Source organism: Panthera pardus, unplaced genomic scaffold (assembly GCF_024362965.1).
Source record: "Panthera pardus isolate Hobbes unplaced genomic scaffold, ASM2436296v1 HiC_scaffold_16, whole genome shotgun sequence".
Taxonomy (NCBI): domain Eukaryota; kingdom Metazoa; phylum Chordata; class Mammalia; order Carnivora; family Felidae; genus Panthera; species Panthera pardus.
Genome location: NW_026526721.1, coordinates 62,181,122 through 62,204,190, shown reverse-complemented (window position 1 = coordinate 62,204,190; position 23,069 = coordinate 62,181,122). Strand labels below are relative to the sequence as shown.

The following is a 23,069-nucleotide window of genomic DNA, read 5'->3' as shown; positions in this document are numbered from 1 at the left end:
TATTCCACACTCCTTTCCAATCATTAACATCCCAAACTTCCTTAAGGACCCAATCCCCAAGTACTTCATTCTCAGATGAATTCTTTTTTAGGATAGAGCTCATTACCATCTCTTTCAGAAAACATTCCCTCAAATCTAGACTAGGTAATCTCCTTTATGGGACACAGTACCATGAGAGCATTTTCCCAGTTCATACTTATTGTCATTGTCTAACCATTTGTATCTCTTTTCAGAGCTGAGAGAAGGGATCTCTCCCTGTACTTCTTTGTGACTTCTGTGCCTAGTATCCTGACTGACAAGTAGAAGGTTGAAGTGTTCTCCACATGTTTGAATTTCTTTGCATTTAGAGCAATTTTCTCCAAATTTCAGAGTTGTCTACTATTTTTTCATCATTGTCCAATCTATTTGCTGATCTTCTTTTCCTAAGAAGGTTAAATATTTTTTTTTTTATTACTGAGGAAGCTTATAATAGAGTCCATAGTGAATGGTTCCCACAGATCTTTCAGAATAGCTACTTATAGAGAAGTGATCAGTAAATTCTTGTTATTTAATTAAATAACCAAACTATTGTTAATAACATCATAAACCAAAAATAACGTAAACCAAATTGGTAGGAGTGGAAAGAAGTTGCAAATCATCATTTAGTATTGTTTCTTAATAACAAGGTCATTGTTTTTGTCCCCCAAAAATAATTTCACTCATTTGCTATATGCATTAAAATAGGTATGAGAATTAGGCTGTCTCACGTTAGCTGATGAATAAAAATTATGTATTTTAAGAAATAATTGATCCCAAGTTTCCTTTCATTTCCTTATTGTCTTCCTCTCTCATTGCACATGTTGTCTTATACTCCTTCTCGTTCACTTAGTACTGTCAGATCCTCATCTTTATGTCTTCATATCAGTTTTTCTATCTTCCTACTTCCCCAAATTACCTAGTCCTTATATCCACACTAGATATTTTCTACAATAAGCCCTAACTATAACCTATTTTTCCTGAAACAGCAAGTATTCCTCATATCAGCTCGTTCTCTTTGTTTCCAAACATCACAAAAGGCTTCTAAACCCACTTACCAACCTGATTTCTAGTCTAAGATCAATACTCTGTCATGCTTTCTTGCAATAGAAAAAGAGAACACCACTGAAGAAAAGGACTCTAATTTTGATTTTGCTACTGAAAAAAAAAAAATCCTGTGTGAAAAATTTAACTGATAAATTGTTGTTGGATATAGGTATTGGAAATATTTACCAAGTGTATTGGATGTTGTCTATGTTTTGGAATTGTCTGTATTGCCTATATTTGTTTATGTCTGTATATATGTATTATACAAAATTTCTGTTATTTCTCTGGTATTTCTCTATTCCTGACCCATATCTAGCACATGTATAAAAACTTTTTTTTAAGAAGTACATTATGTTGATGGTGTAAGCTACGTTTTCTTCTGTGTGATGAGATGACTTAATGGATTAAGATTATGTAAATTACTTTTTTAATTTTAATTTTAGATCTCTTAATTTACTTTTGCAGTTGTTGACTGGATGGCCCTTATCTTTTGTCAGTAAAAAACAAGAGTTAATAAAGGATTCTTCAATTTGAGAAAAAAAAAAACACAAAACAAAACAAAAATGAAAAGAAGCAAAAAATCTTCTCTTTATATTTTGCCAAATAGAGATTTACTGGGTTTAGGAAACTTCCTTTCAGAAGTTGGAATTTACCAGTCACACACAAATATCAATTATATTTATTGCTATTTTTTTTCTTTCAAGAGAGTGGGACTCCCCATTAAGAATGGAGATAACTTTGGAGAGTAGGATATTGAGTGAGTAGCCAGAGAACTGTAGCACACAGTCTATGGAGAGCATATAGGGAAAAAGAAGAGTGTCCCATGCAGTTACTGGGTGAGGAATTCCACACCAATTCTTCTGCTGACACAACGTATAATGCCTTGGAATCTCTGAAAATCATCTTAAATCTTGCCTATGGTTCTAGAGCCTGAAGGCTAGACAGATCACAAATCTATTAGGTAATTAGAGGTTGGTTTTCGCCTTATTATCTATTTGTTCAATTGATGTACCTGCCTTTTATTTTTTGTTTCTTACTTGTTTGTCAGATTAACATACCTATGGACTGTTCTGATGCAGTGCAATGTGGATCTAGCCCTAGAGAAATAGGCATTTCTAATCCCCAGCCCAGCATACTTATGTAAATGTTTCATCTGTGGTGTAGAGGATTAATACCCTGACACTATTAAGCAAGCAGAATCGTACAATAGACAGAGTACTGTTTTGAGAGTTTTCCTCTCTGAATATTGTCAGTGATCCTAAATAACTTAAACTCTAGGTTTCCATGTTTTAGCTATAAAATGGAGGGATTGAACAAGGAGACCTTTTGGGGCTAGCTTTCAGTGTGCAATGCTGTTAATTACATATGTTTCCTGATTTTCCTCTAATTTGTTTAATTTCTTATGAGAGCTTAATAGGTTGGAGTCGAAGTGTTTTTCTGATAAGTGGGGTGATAATACTTGCATCGTTTATCTCAAAGTGTTATACTGCAGATAAAATATGAAATTGTGTATGTCATTAAGCATTATGAAATGCAAGTTTCCATACTTGTGCATAACATTTAATATTGTACATTTCCATCTCTACTATTATTCTGCTTTGAAAGACCCAAGATACTTCAGTGTGCAACCAGCAGAGGGAGACAAGTTCAGATTATATTTCTTGAAACACAAAATGAGTTAATTGTTATGTGCACATGCACTTTTAAAAACTAAAATGAAGTTCATATTATTGGCAAATATGTCACTAGCGTAATGCTATGGTTTCATATTGAAGTTACAAAATCAAATGAGAGAAAGAAAGATAAAACACAAGAAAAATATGGGGGGGGGATTTTGATTTCTGGGTTTACTTTATTGCAGAACTCAGAGATAGTACTCCCATGAAACATGTCATATTCCTGTGACAACTTCCTAAACATGTCCATCTGGAGGTACAGACTATTTGAGTACCAATTTAGGAACCAGTTCAGAATTCTAAAAGTAGAATTTCCAAATTTCCTCTGAAACTAGTTTCTTAACTCAACTTTCTCATTTTATCAGCCTGGACTTGGAGGAGGAAAAAAAATACACACACACACATATACATACATTCATACAAGAGTTGGGGGGGGGGGCAGAATGAATTTTCCATATCAAATTAGTTGACAAGTCCTATCAGTCCTTCTCTGAATTTCCTCTAAAAGTCTCCACCTCTTTTTTTCTTTCCACTGTCCTTGTCTTGTGACCTGCTTTTATCATTTCTTGCCTGTTCTATTTCAGAAACATTATAACTGGTCTTCCCTGACTTTGACTTGCCACAGTCTATCTTCCACTACACTGCCAGTTAGCTATCTTCTTAAAACACAAGTCTGATTATGTCATTTGATTACGCAAAGCCTTTCTTTAATGGCTCCTTTTTGCATATAGAATAACGCCAAACTCATTAGCTTTCCTGCTAAGACCCTCATTGACCCCAACTTACAAAAAACAAAACAAAAAAAAATCATTTTTTATTCTGACTTTATACATATCTACTTACACATCTGTTCCTACAAACACACCTTCCCCACTAATGTAAAGTCTCTGAAAGAAGGTCTTCATGACTCATCATTGTTAGAAAGCAACAATGTATATAATGAATAATGCTTATCCCTTTCTCAACTGTTTCCAGCAACTTTTTAGTCTTCTAATTAGTCACTCTCCTTCATCTTCTTTCTAACCTCTAATTTCTCCTTGCCAGAATAATCTCCCTAAAATGTTCGTATCTCATCTCACTCCTTCACAATCTAAAGTAGCTTTCCAAATAGGAGATGATGAGGTGAAGTGGGATTTTACATTCAAGCATGTGCAATTCCCCATCATGTAGCTTTTCTCTTCAGCTTTCTTTATCTCCTTCTGCCTGCTATTCAGGTAAGTCTTCCTACATTTCCATTCTTTATTTCAGGCTGGTTCTCATGGCCATCTTTTGCATCCTTTGCCATCCTCCATCCATTGCCTTCCTCCAGTCTCATCTTCTATATCTTCCAAGGGTTACTTACAATACCATTGTCTCCAAGAAGCCTCTTTCTTGATTATCTTTTCCGAACTACCATTGTGTTTTGATTTTGTTCCTCATAGTTTATTACCCAATTGTTCACTGGCTATCTTATTCTGTTTCTTATATGTTTACCTGTCTTCTCTATCTGGGTTTTGAGTCCCTGAATTTTATTATTTTGCAGTACTGCTCAGCAACAGAGGAGATTGGGCATATATGTTGATTAACTTTGGTCCTCCTCTGTAATGGAGAGCAGCTTTGAGAGGCTTACCTTATATTGTATAGTGTATAACAATTGTATATTGTATAACAATGATGTTTGGTCCTTCTTTAGGAGGAGCTTTGAATGGCATTCTCCTCATTATATTCCTTGGGGCAGAGTGTCAGTTTTGTACATTACTGTTTTTCAAAAGCTTAGTACCTGTTATATGGTAGGTCTCAAAAAAATTGCTTATTTTAGGGAATTGCTTTTTTACATAGATAGCAACACCATTGATGAGACACATCTTAGGAATTCTCTTCCTCTCACTCAGGCAGTGCTCCTACGTTTATTACTAACAGAAGAGTTCTGAGAATATGATTTACAGATAGGAAAGGAAGATACTTGCAAGCAGCCAAACTTCTGGGACATTTTGAATAATATAATGACCTAACACTAGACTTGCCCTGCAGCTCAATATTGTCAGTAAACTCTTGAGAAAACATATTAGTGTTATTTACATGATTTATAGCCTCAAGATATTTAACTAGGCATTTCATTTAGATTTAGCAGGATAACTATTGCCTGCTAAATAAATATAGATATGTAAGAAAATATTTAGCAAAGTTTAGCAATTAAATGGCATCTGTTCATCTTGTTTGGTACTTCTTAATCTGTAGCAAAACATTTTCTCATACTGACATTTAATTAACATGTAATAAACATATTAAGGGTGAGCAGTTTATACCTGAAGAAAAGCACCAACTGGGACACAGTTTTGTTTTGTTTTGTTTTCTTTTCTTTTTTCTTTTTTTCTTGACTAGCTGGTATAAATGACAGTCTGCTTGGCATTCTGTCTGTTCTTATTTGATGAGTGGGGACTTCCTGCAAGGGAACACCAGAATTGAACTAGTACAGCAAGGGAGAATGCTGGTAGGTGGGAAATACTGATGACTTGTGATAGAACATAGCCTTTTGGGGAAGGGTCTTCCCATTATGAGCAGGTGTAGTTAACTCAATCTTTCCTCCATTTCTGTTGCGACCCCCCAGGCCAAGCCAGTTGCCACTAGATGACAAACGTTTGTCTTCATTTGTCTCCTTGCTTCCACTATTACACTTCTAGAATCCATTATTCATATGGCATTTGGAGCATTTCCTAAAATATAAATCAGATTATGTCAATCCCTTGCTTTAAATCTTTTACTGATCATTCACGTCACTAGAATAAAATCTAAATTCTTACTTTGAAATCTTTCCATTATGACCCCTCCTCAATTTCTAATCTCATTGTTTTCTCTGGCTACCTCCTACAACATACACATAAACTACATTTCTGGTTTGTTATTCTTGTTTTGTTTCTCATGCATGGTATACCCATCTCTGCCTCAGAACCTCTGCACATGCCCTTTCTTTTACCTAGAAAAGTCTTCTTGCAGATATTTCCTTGTCTGCTTCCTTGGATTTAGGACATACGTTCTCCTCACCATATCTTTAGGCCACTTTCTCTGTATCATACATACTTTTCTCCATAGCATTTAGTCTCCACAGTAATCTTAGTATGTATTTATTTGTTTAGTGTGTCTATTTCTCCATCAAGGATGTAAGCGCTATGAGAACAGAGTCTTGGTCTGTCTTGCTTTACTATCATATAAATAAACACCATATGAATGAATGAATGAATGAATGAATCATAAAGCTACTGGGCATGTCAGAGTACATAACTGCACACCTGCCTCCAGTCTTCCTCATTTCTTCTTGGCCTATTTCCTGATTGTAGAAATACAAGTCACTACAGTAACCACAAATAGAGTATATGGTTGTCTGATTATCTGCCTGTACTAACATCTTTGTATACTAAGGATGCTGCGACCCCCATCTTTCCAGATGTTGCAGCGTTCTTCCCGTATGTGAAGGATAGGTAAAAGAATAATAGTAATGCAGATGCAGCATTGCTTGGCAATTGCCACCTCCTTGGACATGGTGACAGAGTGGACAATTTAGAAAAGAGGAGGTTCTAAGGGATAGTACATGTCTGTGAAATAATAAGGCATACATGTGAGAGTAAGTTTGCTGGTATGGGAGGACCCAAGCAGCAGCTCAAGAACCTAAAAGACGTTAGGAAAACTTGGAAAGATAAAGCATTGATACCTACCAAAACAGAATGAATGAGCAAAGAAGACCAATATGGTAACAATATAGGCATGAACAAAAAGCAAACCATTAAAGAGCAATTTTAATTATGCAGAGTACAGATAGAGCACTTTACATCACTGAGGGTTCTGTAGTAAGGATTGAACAGTATTTAACTGACTTGAAGCTGATTGATTTTGTTAGGCAGTGAGACACATGTGGATGACGCTACCATATTCAAAGGAGCCAGATTCCAAAGGAAATTCACACGAGATAGTGTCATGCTTATGAACATAAACTGAGATACTTGAATATTGCTAAATTACGATGAAATCATTGAAAATGTCATAGCAAGAATCCTAAGGAGAAGTATTAACGGTTCTGCATTTCTAGTTCATATGGAAATGCTAATTCCAGTTATGAAAGTGAAGTACAGGCATGGCATTATTATGATTAAGACCTTACAACTGTAGAAATGTAGAGTGGTGTATTAATAATATTATAGACATGTTTAGCATAAAATGTAAGCAATGTAACTAAATAAGGTGTACATTCTAGGCTGCATCTGGATTTCCTGTGAGCCTGTTACTTTACAAAGCTAAACAGAAGAATAAACCTTTCATGCTTCTTAGGGTGTTCAGATGATAGCCAGTTTTTGTTTTTCCTGCAGCATTTGTCCCTGGAGAATGCCAGAATCTTCTAAAGCCTCTTTTAGATGGCAGTATGTTATTTTAAAGTAGTAGTTAAGATCATCTTACTTGGGTGATGATGGCTGTTTCACATGGCTAACAGCCATACTTGCCTCACAAATAACCTGAAAGTATGTTCATTTTTGCCAGACCTCTTGGAAGAATGCATATAGTGGTATACAGAAAAATAGCCTGAATAAATTTCAGTAACTCATCTATTTGTTTCTTTCTTCACATTTCTTAGGAAAGCAAACAGAGGAGTTAATATTGGAATAGATTTGGTGGAGTGACCATTAGGATGAGATATGTTACTATAGTGTGTGTGTGTGTGTGTGTGTGTGTGTGTGTGTGTGTATACATAAAATATTGGGTTTATTAGAATTTATTAGATCTCAATGAGAGATCCTGGAGGTTAGAAAACCAGGAGGAATCCACAACAGAGTAAAAAGGGGAAAAACTCAGAGAGAAGATAAAGTTGAAATGGAAGTCAATGGCACAGCCACAAATAGATTTATTATTTTGTAAATCATGGGATAAGCCACGTGCATGGGCTTGGGCAACCAGTAATTCCTCTATTCTCACATTCATCTCTTACAGAGTGCTGCCCCTGTGCCAGAAGTTCGGGCAGAAAGTTGTATTTGAAGTGCCTCCTGGATGTAAATGATAAATATGAAACAATTAACTTATATAATAAACTTCATGTTTTTGAAATTCTTCAGAAATCCAGTATAAGCTATAAATATAAATTAGAGAATTTTTAAAATATAGTATTCTTTTTGTGTGTTAATTCCAGTGAACACAGTAAGTCACTTTAGTTTAACAAAAGTAGCCAATAAATGGATTTCAAGGAAAATATTTTTTAAAACATTTATTGCATTATATCATTTATTTTGATATAAAAATGTACTTACAATTTTATCCTCTTAGGTCAGACAAGTGTATTCCATTTCTGATTATAATCATGATTAACTTACGTTCTTTCCTCAGAGTGATTGTAGTGAAAAACTGCAGATTTGACTGATTTGCTATAAATTCCATATTCCTGTCACTTTGGTGTGGAAGATTTTGAAACCCAGTATGTTAACCTCTATGTCCCATGTTAGGATCAGATGAGTCCTACTGGTAATTTGAGATTACTTGTATAGATGTTAGTCAGCAACCCCTGTAAGGCATCTCCTGCAAAGCTTATGCTCCCACCCCACCATACTTCCTGCTTGCCCTGGAAAAACCTCTTTGTTTCTTAATTCAAAGTGTAACCTACTGATTCAAAAGGATATTGATACTCTTGATATATCTGATCCTTCTGCTCAGAGTTTCTAGTTCTCATGGTGGGGGTAGCACACCATTTACCTGGCATCATCAATGGAAATAGATGTTCTAGTGGCCCCAGTCCTTTGGGTGTTTCTTGTCTTCCTCCTGACATTGGAGAAACACCAATTCCCGTAATAAGATGTTCTACCTAAGCCTATCCTTCATCTCTAAATGCTCAGAAGAAACCCATTGGGGATGTGTTAAACCTATTGGTGGGGTTAAAGGGATTGTTGGTGCTCTTTTCCCTGCAATCTTTGCCGAGAGTTGTGTAATCCATGCATTTCCATTTGGCACTTGAAGTTCATTTTGCCATTGATACTGGGAACCACAGAGTTTTGGGTTTTGCAGTTCATTTGATCACTTGGGTTAATAATTTTTTGTGGCAAAATGCATTCCAAGTTTTAAACAGCTGAGTTACAAATTAGTGGTGGAACGTCACTGCCTTATTACCTAGGCACCATTGTAGTAGGAAACACTTAAAAAACACAAAATTTTCCTTACTTTCCTCACATAATCTGTTAGAGTGTATCTACCTTTCAAAGTGATAAAATTCAGCAGATTAATTCCTTGAATTCTGGAGGTACAAGTTAAGACTCGTTAAGGCTAGTACTCTGGTGGGACTTGATAAGAATTCCTAAACATATTCTTGCATCCACCCCATGCCCTTGTCTAATCCTTTGTGTAACTAAGAAGGTGGACTTATATGTGTGTATATATATTTAATATATCTGGAATATGTAGAGAAAGATGTATAAGAATCTGGAAATACTTGTTGCTTTCACACAGGAGAAATGGTACCCTAAAGACGGGAGTAGGAAAGGTAACCACAGTTGGCTCTGCAGTATTTTCTACAGCTCGATTTTTGCATCATGTGAATGACTTAATGATTCAAATAAATAAAATTTAAATAGAAAAAAAAAGAAAAAGAAAAAGTCCTTGGCTGGTCCACTCCTATCTTTTATCCTCAGCATCAGCACTGAGGGAGATAGCTAACAGTTTGAGGGTGTCACATGAGTGACTAACAGTGTTAGCCCCTAAGGTCCTTATCACTTGGCTTGACTCCCTGAGTGGAAGGAATGACAAATGATGGTACCCTGTCTGCCATTCATAGGAGTGTTGTCCGTAGCCTCAGTGTGGTCCGCAAATGACAAGCTCTCTGATATACAAATCTCTTTCCCTACATATGAACATTTTGAGAAGCAGGTGCCTGTAGCAAGCCAGGTAGCAAGAGCAGCATGACATCTAGACAGTAATCCTTAGTACCATTTGTCATGCGTGGGACTGAGTGAGGGTTTCCTGGAGAGTGAGGTTGATTTAGGGATTGGGGATCAGCTGCTGAGGCTGGCACTTGGAAAAGACAAACCAGGCATTCACACTCCAGACCACTCAATACCAGCATTGTCTCCAATCCATCTTTCATAAGGGGGCTCCAAGAAGGGGAGGGGGGTAAAGGAGAGAAAATAAACCTTTTTAATCCTGTAAGACAAAGTGCAGGAGAGAGGAAAGAATGGAAAATATGGGAGTATAAGAAGCCAGTGGCCAGGAATATTAAGTTTTGAAACCAACTTTGGCTTCTAATCTTTGCCTCCCCTGGCAAGTTCCTCCTCTGTTTTACATTGCCCATCTCATCTTTGGGCACGGGTCCCCCTCCACTCCCCGTGCTTTCTTAGCCCTCTCTGCCTCACTCCCTTGTCTATCAAGGCTTGCCTTCTGCTTGCCTTCTCTTTCCCGGGCTCCTTTCCCGTCCATCTCTCCCGTTTCCCTGTTCTTTCCCACACTCTTTCTCCCGTGCTTTCACAGCCTGAGTCCCTCTCCTTCTCCCCTTTCTCTAGCACAGTACATCCAAGCTCCATTCCCTCTTCTTAAGGAAATCAGCCAGGCCTCAGATGGAGCTGTTGTCCTGACAACCTAAAGGCGCATCGGGCTTTCACCGAGGCTGGCTGCTGCTGAAGGGGGCAGTTGTGCAAAGCGAGGGGCCAGGCCGGAGGGAGGGCGGAGGGGATGACGTGGAGGGGCTGTTGAAATCCGCGGGGGGCGGGGGAGGTGCGAGCAGAGGGGAGGGACTGGAGGGAGAAACAGGAAAGGGAGGAGGGGGGGTGGAGGGAGACTCCGGGCTGCTGCCGCCGCTGTGTGGGTTTCTTTACACTCGCTGGCAGGCTGGGTGCCGGCTCCCTCGCCCGCCCGCCTGGGAAAGTAGGTTAGGGAGGGCAGGAGCTCAGCTCAGACGCTGGCAAAGGAGCATCCAGCCCCGGGCAGGCCCGAGAAGAGCACTTCCTTGGGCGGCTTTCTCCTCATCTTTCCTGGAGGGGTTTATATTTGCACTCTCTCCTTTTAAATTTTGTTCCTTTGACTTTTCCCCCTTCCGCTGGGGTTTTACGAGGGCTTTGTTAAGTCTTAGAGGGAGGACACCCTGAGCCAGGCAAAGAGAGAGGGAAAGTGGCGAGGAGCTCAGACTGGCCAAGCCCGTTCCGCCCTGGCCGTTGATGAAAGCCCCGTGTTTGTAAAGCCCCCTCGGCGTGAGCAGCACGCACACACCCTCCAGAGTACGCGGGGACCTGCACCTCGGCGTGGCCACCATGGTCGGCAGAGTTCAGCCTGATCGGAAACAGTTGCCGCTGGTCCTACTGAGATTGCTCTGCCTTCTTCCCACAGGACTGCCTGTTCGCAGCGTGGATTTTAACCGAGGCACGGACAACATCACCGTGAGGCAGGGGGACACGGCCATCCTCAGGTAGGGCTTTCGGGCAACTTTTAGGCTGTGTGCGCACGCGAGTGTGTGTGTGTGTGTGTGTGTGTGTGTGTGTGTGTGTGTTTCAACTTCAGCTTCTGATGCTGCAGGCTTGCGTGTGTGTGCGTGTGTGTGTGTGTGTGTGTGTGTGTGTGAGTGTGCATGTGTATGCACACGCGCCTTTTACTGCGTGGCCCAGGTATCTGCCAACAAATTTCAGAGGAATTCTGCTTCCCGTCAAGGACCAGCAATGTTGCTTAAATGTGTTTGGTTTCTCAGGACCTCAGTTCTCTTACCAAGAGAGCCTAACTTCGCCTATGGTGTTAGTGACGCTTGGGCAGTGTTCTTGCTTTTGTAATTTTAGATGCTTTGCACTTAAGAGTTTTGTTGGGGTTCTTTAACCAGGAAAAGGAGTTGTTGAATTATGGCTCTCAGAGAGTGGTACACACTACTGCATTCTCTGTGCTGTGTTCTGTGTATGTGTGTGTGTGTGTGGAAGACAGAGAGAGAGAGAGAGAGAGAGAGAGAGAGAGAGAGAGAGAGAATATGCACATCAAGGCTCTCCCTTTACCCCAGCAGTAGTCTGGACTGGAGACTTTCTGTAAGGATCTTCTAATTGACACCGAGAGCAATAAATCAATATTAGAACTTTGGTTGGTTACTGAGCCTTTTCTGGAATGTGGATAAAAATCAACACATGAATGAAGAGAAGAAAAAGAAAAAGGAACTTGCCAAATTGCTGATATTTAAGAATTGGAGTATGAAGCACAAAGGTTAGGCAGGAATTAACCTGGTGTAAAATGGGTATTTCAGATTGATTATTGACCTTCCAGTCCTATCTCTGTGCAGCTGTGCCAAACTCTGAAATATAATTTAGGATTGAAATTTGGAAAGGAAGAGTCCCAGTCCTTGGGAGTTTGACCCCTATAAGGGATAGCAAGCTAGAGACACTCAAATGGAGCCTAGCCATCATTCTATTTCCAAAAAAGCATCAATCTTCTTTTCCTATGTTTCTGTTCTCTCTGCCCCTCCTCTACCCCCTGCACATACCCCTTGTCCTTTTTCCTAGCTTTCTTAAATTTCTTTTAAGAAAGAAAGAAAGAAAGAAAGAAAGAAAGAAAGAAAGAAAGAAGACAAACAAAAACGTTTTCCTTGGAGACCCTTTAAAATCTCATTTTGTCCAAATGAAATGCCCCAGTGTCAGTCTGTCCATACAGTTAATATTGCTTGTTGTGGCAATAAAAACCAGTACACAATAGAAAATAAACCTATAATCTGTGTGCAAGGAGCTGATAGTGCATAAACCCTGGGGCATCAGGGAGCAGTTCTCCAGCAGAGCTGCCTAGAGCAGCAAAGTTTTCTTTCCATTTCTCAGAAATAAATTTGGTTGGCTGTCACAGTGTCCTGCTTTGGGATCTCCAGCCTTGTTATAGAGGAATGTGTATGTGTTGTGTGCATTGTGTTGTGTGTGTGTGTGTGTGTGTGTGTGTGTGTGTGTGTGTTGCTGCAGATTGTAAAAACTAAGAAAATCCTAATGTGTGAGTGCTGCTTTCTTCGTTTCCTGAGCATTGGATGATTATGAATCCCAGAGATCCTACTATCCAAAGCAGATTTTCCCTACCAGCTTTCCAGCCCTGCAAACCTGCCTGTGTGATTTATCCACATGGAGTAATAAGATTTATAGAGTAATTTATCTGTTTGCAAAGGGATTTGGACATGATGCAGAAGATGTTTTTTGCAAACACATAAGCATGCCATCTCAACTGCTAACGTTGATACTCCTTAACGTCATAGACTCTTTACCAGGGAAGCATTCTATATAAATTTGTGCTATCCCCTGAAGGATTTGCTTTTGCTGATTATAAGACTGAATATGGGAAAAGTGAATATCCTGGATGTCTAAGTTTTTACTTAAATGTCCATGAACTTTGTTAAGTCAGCATCACCTATATCTTAAACTATAGTTATGAAAGAGTTATCTATAGTTATCTATAGTTAACTGCAGTTAAACTATAGTTATCAAAGAGTAAACATGTAAATGTTAATTCAGAAGTAAAAAGATATTCTTATATTTTCATATAAGCCTAGGCATAGAAGTCTGTGTTTTTGAGAGGCATCTTACTACCTAAATATCTGCATACGATATCGATGTGTTTCTGTGAGTCTATGGATTAAAAGAAATGGAGTTTTTAAGTATTACACTTTAGTAGACATTATAGCATTGGAAATGGGGTGGTGAGAAATGAGAATAAATATAGAAACAGTTATTCACTGGGAAAGAGAAGATAGACAAACAGAGCATGCAGAGAAGTCACCTGTGAGAGTCAATTGCTTTTCCAGACCTCACCTAATATGCCCTCTTTTTTTTCTTTCTTTTGTCTTGGACAAGCCTTTTATTTCTGGGTTGGTGGAGCTCTATCAGAAGTAACTATGAAGAGAGTTTCCTTTGTTTTCTTAGGTGACCTTCTTCTCAATCTCTTTAACTGAGCCCAGTAAGCTTTGTGGGTCAGTTTCCTGGTGAAGAATGGTTTTCTTGCGTTCTGTTTACAAGTCTAGCCTGGGAAAGGCTTGCTTCTACTTTATTTGTGACATTTTACTGGGAGCATGAGCTTTTAGGGGAGGAGAGGAAGGAGAACTTGATTCATTGGAAGCCACAGTAGATGTTTGGCACTGAGAAACTGAAAAGGCAAGGAGAAAAAACAAAACAGAACAGAACAAAAAAAACCTCTCTCAGTGAATCTGTGGCCCTGAATAATCTGAAATGGCAACAGGACACAAGGAAGGTTTGTAATTCTGGTGGTCCAGTGAAAGGAGTTTGGCTGCTTGTCCCTAAAACATTTACCTTTACTGCCTTACTTCCATGAAAAAAAAACAGTGTCTCTTTGGGGAATTGATGTTCATTTTTTGTATAATTATACAAAATAGGAGATGTATACTAGTCTTGGGGGTCTTGCTCTGTAATTTCTATCATTTGAAAAAAAAAAACACAATAAAAGACTATAGAATGAAGGTGACAAAACTAGGTGGAAAGAGCTATATTCTCACATATACCTACCCAACCTTATTGTTTCCCAGATGAGAGTCTAGATTCATGAGGTCCTTTATGAGATCCTTTAAGAGCTGAAAGAAACCACACACCCTCTTTTATCTTAAAGAAATAGAATCAAAGTATCCGCACACCAGTGGTGGCAGCAACAGTACATTGAGTTCCTTCCCAGATATTGAACCAGAAACTGCATTATTTGTCTGCACAGTAACGTGTAAGACATACCCATGGGACTTGTGAGAACATCTCAGGTATTTTTCTGAACAGCGTCCACCTGCCCCACTGTCACCCCCAACGAGTGTAAGAGTTCATCAATTACTGGACAAGTTTCTAGCACTGTTTTTTCTAACTTTCTACCCTTGCACACAGGCTCCTATAGAGATTCTCTCCCAGGTTAATCTTGGTAGGTTGAAACCATGCAGCTCTCCTGATAAGCCAAAGGAAAAATGGAAATAGAAAGTGTTCTAATCTAGCCTTTAAATTTGCATACTTTTAGTAACAGTAGCATATGTCTAGAAAAATAATAAAATATTTGATCCCAATATATCTATTCACAAGATAACTTTGTGAAAATTACATAAAAATACATATTTTGGACATATTATGTAAATGTATATATGATGAAATGCAAAGGTTTCAAACTATTGTGATTGTAAATATTTTAAATTTGAGGTATTACAGTTTTATTTATTTCATAATTCTGACCCTATTTGGTGTTTGCAAAATATTATAATGCTTTTCATGGTGATGATATTTTCCCCATTTAAATTAAATGTGCCTAATAAATGTTAACTGCAAGAAACCAAATATCTAAGTTTAATTAATTAATTTTTAATTTTTCAAAATTCTTGGTCTTTATTTCATTATTTGTTTCTGTACTAGGGGAAAAAGAGGATACAACAGAAAAGATATAATTATTTGACCATTCAATGTGAAACTTTTGTGCAAATTTCAAGGGAAAAATGGCTTCTCTTCTATAAGGCATCTGGAACGCCTACATTCACAAAGAAAGTATCAACACTCAAACATACTCCTGACACAATATGTGATTTTTCTATCACTTGAAATTCACTATTTGAAAAGAAACTTTGTGGGCATGGGTCTTTTGGGAAAATTTGTGACAATTTTGAAGTTTTCTTTCTCTGTGGCTAACTTACTAAAGGTAATCAAAATTTATTGGTTCTTACTGATACTTTAAGAACCCTTCATTGCTCATTAAATCCTTTATCGAATATATTTGGTAAATAATAGAGTATAGCACACTACATATTGTCTAGGAATATGGCATATTAGATACATTTATTAATGTTGATATACCAGTAAATTCTATTATTTGTTGTTACTTATGGACAGAGGAACAAAGTAGCTAAGTCTCATGTGACAAATGCAAATTGTGATAATTTGTGCTTCTATAAGTATGAAGCATGTAAGTATGTATTCACATAAACCCCACATATTATTAAGGTGATTTTTATGTTCTATGTCATCTGTCTTTGAATAAATTATTTGTAGAGTTGTGCAGTGAACAACCAAAGGTTTCTGACTCTTCCACTAAATAAGTTGATGAGGGTTAAACATTTGTGTTTCTTAAAGCTGCTTATACATAACAGCAAACTCAGGCAAAAAGAGAATAAGTACATATTTTGCTGTAATCTTTGAAAATTCCAGGTACAGATATCTGTGACTCATGGGATAGGACATTACCTAAATGTGTGCTGGTCCCCCTTGCTGTCAGCCCCAGCACTTCTCTTTAGGGCATTACTAATGGCTTACAGCCATTTACCCTGTTTTCAGAATGTCCCCCTTGCTGGTGCTGGTCCCCCTTGCTGTCACCCCCTGCACTTCTCTTTAGGGCATTACTTATGGCTTACAGCCATTTGCCCTGTTTTCAGAATGTCCTGCTCATTAGTGTATAAGACTCAGAAGACCTGGACTCTAATTTTGGACCCATCCTTGCATGCTTCATGACTTTGAACAAATCCCTTAAATATCTGAGCTTCAGTTTCATTTATAAATGCTGAAACTGCCTATTTTAGTTACTCTAGGTACTGTACTGTTGTTTTAAGAAGCTCAGATGTGGTAAAGTAGGAATGTTTGTTTGATTGTAAACTCTTATGTAAGCATAAAAATATTAGTCATTTCCAACCACATTCCCCATTATTCTGGCTTTAGGGAGCTCTTTTGCTCAGACCAGTGTTTCTCACACTTGAAGGTGTATCAGAATGTGTACCAGGAGTGCTTGTTATAACACAGATTACTTGCTTTCTACCTTCGGAGTTTCTGATTTAGTAGGTCTCTGGTAGGGTCTAAGATCTTGATGCTAATGCTTCAGGACTGGGCCACACTTTGAGAACCACTGACTCTTGCTAATACAAGTCTGTTCTGCAGATGAGCATTTTAGGTATCACATAGTCGTTTGTTAAAATCCAAAATCTCAGGTCTATCCCAAGCCTAATAAGTCAGAATCTGTATTTTAAGAAGATCCCCAAATGATTCATAAATACCTTAAAGTTGGAGAAGTACTGCTTTCCATGGTTCACAACCATGGCTGCACATGACAATCAACTGGAAACCTTTAAAAAAATATTGAAGCCACATATTCTCTACTTCCAGAAATTTATATTTAGTTAGTTTGGGGTACAGCCTGGCATAGGTAATTTTTAAAAATGATTCCGATATGTACACAGAGTTGAGAACCACTGCTTTACTTGTTGAAGAATCTCTTTTACAAACCATTTTTGAGGCAATACTTAATAGATATGTAGTAAAAAATTAAAGTCATGTTGTGTGGCTTAGAAAATATGTCAACAGCAAAGATGTACAAATTCAATTGGGAGAGAAGAATGAGATCATCATAGATTCATTTCTTTAACACACGATCTCATAACTACAATGTCATGGAAAATGGAGTGACTATTTTAATATGGATCCAATTTACATAATATCTATTGAAACGGCATTAAAGTTTGGCTTCTTAAAGATGATTGTCTTGTATTCTCACTTTCATTTACATTAGGCAAGACACAAAGCGGTTCTAGTATTTTCTTTTGCAGTACTATCTCTTAGAGAAAACATAATATTTAGGCAAGGGAAATGTCTTCAGTGATAATGTATTCAAACAGGCTTAATTATGTGCACTTACACTGCCTATACATAAATATAAGATCGTGGTTACATGTTTGTGACATTCATCTCAACTTTACACAGTGACCAGTCTTTAGCTAAAACGTAGGATCAAGTCTTTGTTTCATAGGTAAAGATTTTGTCAAGGATGTCATAAGTTCACAATGCTTAACACGTAGTCAGAAGACCTAGGTCGAAATAGTTTGAAATAGTTTGATCTATTAAATGAGAATAATTGACAATTGCTTGGCCTACACAACCTATTTTTATGATGATCAAATGAGATACTATGTATTGGAATGCTTTATAAGTTATGAAAAGGCATAAAATATAACCTCTTAATAAGATTATTGTCATTATATTCAGAGTAGGAAATAACCTCTACAACATTAGAAAATTTGATAAAATGAGCGTTTTGTTTTTATTTCTATGATCAAGGATGGTCATTTATGTTTGTATCACTTTTTTTCACTTTATAGTTACATGTATCTTAGAATATAGTTGAATTTCTTTTCAGGAGTACAGGGTGAATGAACACTTTTTTGTAGTCACTTGTAATCAAAACATCATCTCAAGTTAATTAGTCATTAACCTTCATAAAAGAAAACACATTGCTTCAGATTTTGTGAAGTACCATAGGATAAACTTGTAGAAATCTAGAGTAGGAAAGGCCTGGAGATTATGTAGTCCACTGTGTCATTTTAAAATGATTTAAGTGAGAAGAAAAATATTTAGGGGTGCCTGGCTAGCTTAGTCAATAGAACATGTGGCTCTTGAAGTAGGATTTGTGATTTCAAGCCCCATGTTGGGTTTAGAGCCTACTAAAAAATACAGAAAAGAAAAAGAAAAATGTAGTTGTTTGTCTAAAGATTTGAGTGACTTTTAGAACTAGAATTCATGCCTCGTAATTCTCCTTCAGAGATCTTTATTCCATAGGAGCACTGAAGTTACCTTCTCGGTTTTCATGCTATCATAGGATATGCTGTTTAAAATTATGCTAGAAGTGTCTTTCCCTTTCTTTTCTTTTTCTTCTCCCCTCCTGGTCCTCCCCCCTCCATTCTACTTGCCTCCTCTCTATCTCTTCCTTTTTCTACGCTTCTCTTCCCTTCTTTCTATTCCTGTCTCTCATTCCTCCTCCTCCTCTCCCCTCTTGTCCCTCTCCTCTTTTCTCCTTCTAATCCCTCCAAATCAAGTCAAAGCTGAGCCTTCTATGGATAATCATGCAGCTAGTGCTGGTCAAGGAAGAATTTTTCAGTAATTGCATTACTGTTTCTATGTTCACTATCTGTCTTAACCACATAGACTTTCTTTCTTTGCTTGCAGCATCTGTCTTATCATATTCAAAAAGGCAGTCCTGTACATGTAACTTTTTTTAAGTTTTTTTTTTTTCCTTTTTGCTTTTTGCGTCTGGCACTCTCTCTGTTACTCAGATTTCTTATTTGAATTATTAACTCTTTTCCCCAGTACTTCGTTTGGGTTCCTTAACCCTACTACCTTATTATTGTTACTTATGACTTTCTACCTAGTTAAAGTCCCTCTTAGAGACCTTGACTAGGATGACTGTACAGTGAGACTGTGGTCCAGACTCTACACATTATACTTACTATAGTTTGCACTTAAAATTCTTTGAGGATGGTAGAATTTATTTTCTAATTTGTACAGAATTTACTTTGGGCTAATGATGGGGCTGATGTGGTCACTAAGAGGAACTGGACATAGATATAGACAGTCCCCTGGCATGGTGGGTGCTCTGCATAGTAAGTCCTACCACAAGTACACAGGCTATTTCTTGTGTGTCAAGTTTTCATGAAGCTTTCTTAGTAAGTGAGCCAAGGCAAGTCCAACATGTTACACCAGAAAAAAGGAACAGAGCACAGTAAAGGGAAAATAACAGGTCAGCACTCTGAGTGCACCCTGCAGGTAGGCAGGTAGGTGTCACAGGGAGGTGTGTCAGCTTATATAGAGAATTAGTCACAAGGTTGAGGCTCAGAGAAGAACAGAGTCAATGGGATAAAGGCTGGCTTACACAGGGCAAAGCCCTCAGTAATAAGGGACTTATACCCCAGATATATTACCAAGGTAGTGAACCTGGTCAAGGATACAAGTGAAGCTCTGTATCAAAGCTTTTGTAACTACGAGGTGACACAAAGATAAACCTCAAAGCACTGAACTCCATTTTTTAAAACTCATGCAGGATCATAAAACCTGGTCTAGTTAGGTAGGGGAAACATAGAGACAGAGGTCTGGAATGAGATTAGAACTGACACTACCTGTTTCTCCCTGACTCAGGCAACTTTGCTAGATTACATCTTTATTCTACTTAGTGCTTTCAGACCCCATGGACCTGACCTCACCTGACTATCACAAGCCAATTGTTTTCCAATATCAATCTAGAAATATCACTAGATCCTTCAAAGCCTTGTCATTATCAATAACATAAAGTCAAAGGTCCTTAGCTTGGATAACTCCCCATGCCTTGCTACCTCATTGCATCTACTAATTCGGAACCACTTACATTCTCTGTTCATGAGCACATGGTTGTGTGTACACACAGTGCTAGCTCTTACCTGTGTTCACAAACCTCTCTCTGCCTGGAACCTTCTTTTCCCTGCTCCACTTTTCCCTGCTATACTTCTTTGATAGGATACCTCCTTGTTGCTTCTTCTAGGTTGAAGGCTAGTTTTGGTGTGATCTCATTCAGGAATCTTCTCTAATTCTCTCAGATGAGGCTAAGTACTCTATTTATTATTGGTAATAGCCTCTCTGCATATATATTTTTTTTCTCTCCTAGCTTTATTGAGGTATAATTGATAAATAAAATTTAAGCACTTAAGCTGTATAGTATGATGACTTGATATACATATACATTATACAATGATTACTACAATCAAGTTAACTAATACATCTATCACTTCACTTAGATACCTTTCTTGTAGTGATAAAACCACCCAAGATCCACTCTCCTTGCAAGATTCATGTATAAAACACAAAATTATGAACCATCGTCACCATGACATGCAGTAGATCTTCAGAACTTAATGATGTTATAACTGAGAGTCTACACTTTGACCAACATCTTCCCATTTCCACCACCCTTCAGCCCCTGGCAACTACCATTCTTGTTCTCTGTTTTTATGACATAGACCTTTTTCAAGATTCCATACATAATTGAGATTGTATGGTATTTGTCTTTATTTAGCTCTTTTTCACCTAGCATAATGCCCCCCCCTGCCCAGATTCACCCATGTTGTTGCAAATGGAAAGATTAAAAAATTTTTATAGCTACATAATACTCTATTGTGTGTATGTGTGTACATAGAGAGATAGATATAGATGATAGATATAGATATATGATATAGATAAAAATGATATAGATGTAGATATAGATACAGATATAGATAGAGATACATCTCATGTTTTCTTTTTTGATTCATTTATCGGTGAATGTTGGGGTGTTTGTGTATCTTGGCTCTTGTGGATAATGCTGCAATGAACATGGGGTGAAGATACCTCCTTCCGATACTGATTTCCTTGAGATATGTACCCAGAAGTGGAATTTCTGGATCATATACATACATCAATTTAGCATGTATACACTTTAATTTTTTTTTAATATTTATTTATTCTTGAGAGACAGAGAGAGACAGAGAGAGAGGAGGTGCAGATAGAGGGAGGGAGATACAGAATACTAAGCAGTCTTCAGGCTCCAAGTTGTCAGCACAGAGCCTAATGAGGGACTCGAACTCATAAACTATGAGATCATGAACTGAGCCCAAGTTAGGCACTTAATCGACTCAGCCATCCAGGTTCCTCAGCATTTACTACATTTTAAAGTCACTCTTGTCTTACCTCAAATGTGCTATCAGTCGTTCAAAGGCTGGTGTCTCATCTACTTTACCGTTCCATCTGAGAGTTTAGCTTAGTACCTACAGGTGCTCAGATAAATATTTACTCACTGAATTAATCAGATAAGAATAGTCATACTGTAAATCAAGCATATCAGAATTTGGTTTATGATAGAGGAGACAAGTTTGAAGGAGGCAGGGATGAAGTAAGGGATCTTAATGGTAAGGCCAACCACTACTGGAGAAATTATAAATGTGTGGTTGAAAAACATAAAGTAATAAAATCAGAGATGGATTATATTCTGGTCATTGGTGGGTGATAAGGGGTTTGGCTAGAAACACTTTCAACATTTCCCATTGCTGCTATTCTTTTTAAGCACCACTTCCAAGAGAATGAGAAGTGCATATAGTAGCATTTTAGGGGAACCCAAAACTTCAGACACAGGTGCCCAGACAAAGTATGCTGATAGATGAGATTCTTACAAAAAGGAGTCACTCAGTGCATGTCCAATGTCTATGAAAAGCTCAGATTCCCAGGTAGCTTACAAGAAGGGATATACTTTCTGGGAGCTGCTGAGGTTTTCTCCCTCTAGAAGTGCCTGTGAACTTTGAGGGACTAAGTTGAGGATTTGGGAGTTACGGTTGGCAGGATTGTTGTTCAACAGGTGTATTCACCTCATCTGTTCTACTTTCTTAAGAAATGAGACAAGGTATAGATCACGTGCGCTCATTCAACTCAAAGTGATTATTTATACTGAACAATGATGTCTCTTGGGTTTTGCAGTGTTGAGCTCTCTACTGACTCCTGGAGAAATTCAAACTTGAATGTATAGTGGACTTTTTAACAATCCCAAATTCTCTCTGTATGTTTTGCTATAATGCACAAAGGCATTATTTATATGAGGTCAGAGGATAAGCCTGTAACTCTGAGGAAAATAGAACCCAGCTTCTCATACAATAATATATTACTATGTATTCTATTATAACTTTTTTGGTGATGCATTTCTATAGTGAGTTCCTATATTTTCAAGTTATCAAGTTATTTGCCACAATTCTGTGGTAGGAACAATATAGATAAAAATGAAAGTCAACACAAAGTCATGCATGGCCAAATGTGTACATGTGAAAATATTAATTGGGAAAATTACTTGGTTTCCTGATTTCTAATTTTTGTGCTTCTTCAGTTATACTTCATTCTAGCACACCTATATCAGACCTGTTTATTTTATGGGGTTTGAGTCACATATACTTGCCAATTTGTGGTTGATCTTTTTCTTGACATAACCAAGATTGCTGTCATCTTATGTATGCTCATGATGTAATTGTATGAGCATATCTTAAGATCAGCATTTTACATTGCAGAATCATTAACTTAGCATATGGATTTTTCTTTGACCTTCTTTCTGACTTTTGTTCTTTTGTCTATCTTTTGTGATGCTAATATGATGAACTAATATCTAATATTATCAGCACCGTAAGGAAATATCTAAAGTCCACAGGATATTATAGATCAGGTAAACTTCTAGATTGAATATAAAGGGATTCAGGTTTTAGTTTCACAAAGCCTTAACTCTAGAAAGTTGGGAATTAGCTTTTATTGTTTTAACTCTGAAATGGGTGTAATTCCTATTTGCCCTTTAAAACAAAGATGTTGGTCTGGTCTGACATTAAGTTTTTGAGTATGGTTGAATTCATTAGAAGAAATGCATGATGTTATAAGTTGGATGGTGATATGCTCAAAAAAGAAAACAAAACAACAACAAATAAACCTCTGACATTAGCTTATAAATGTCATGTTATAGGAAATTTGAAAATATATTTGCATTAATGCAAAATAGTATATAAATATTATATTAAAGATATATATACTTGTATATAAATACTAATATGTAAGGTATATATATTAAAGTGTATATGATACT

General features: G+C 37.5%; 1 protein-coding gene across 2 annotated transcripts in view; it reads left to right on the top strand.

The window, feature by feature from the left end:
- Positions 1 to 10,541: 10,541 nt before the first annotated feature.
- The window catches only part of LSAMP (limbic system associated membrane protein), a 649,278-nt gene continuing 636,750 nt past the window's right edge, over positions 10,542 to 23,069 (top strand). For both annotated transcript variants that reach the window (XM_019448433.2, XM_019448430.2), the window contains exon 1: positions 10,542 to 11,136. In XM_019448433.2, the coding sequence (XP_019303978.1) occupies positions 10,982 to 11,136 (155 nt within the window). In that variant the 5' untranslated portion in view covers positions 10,542 to 10,981. The remainder of the gene's footprint in view (positions 11,137 to 23,069) is intronic.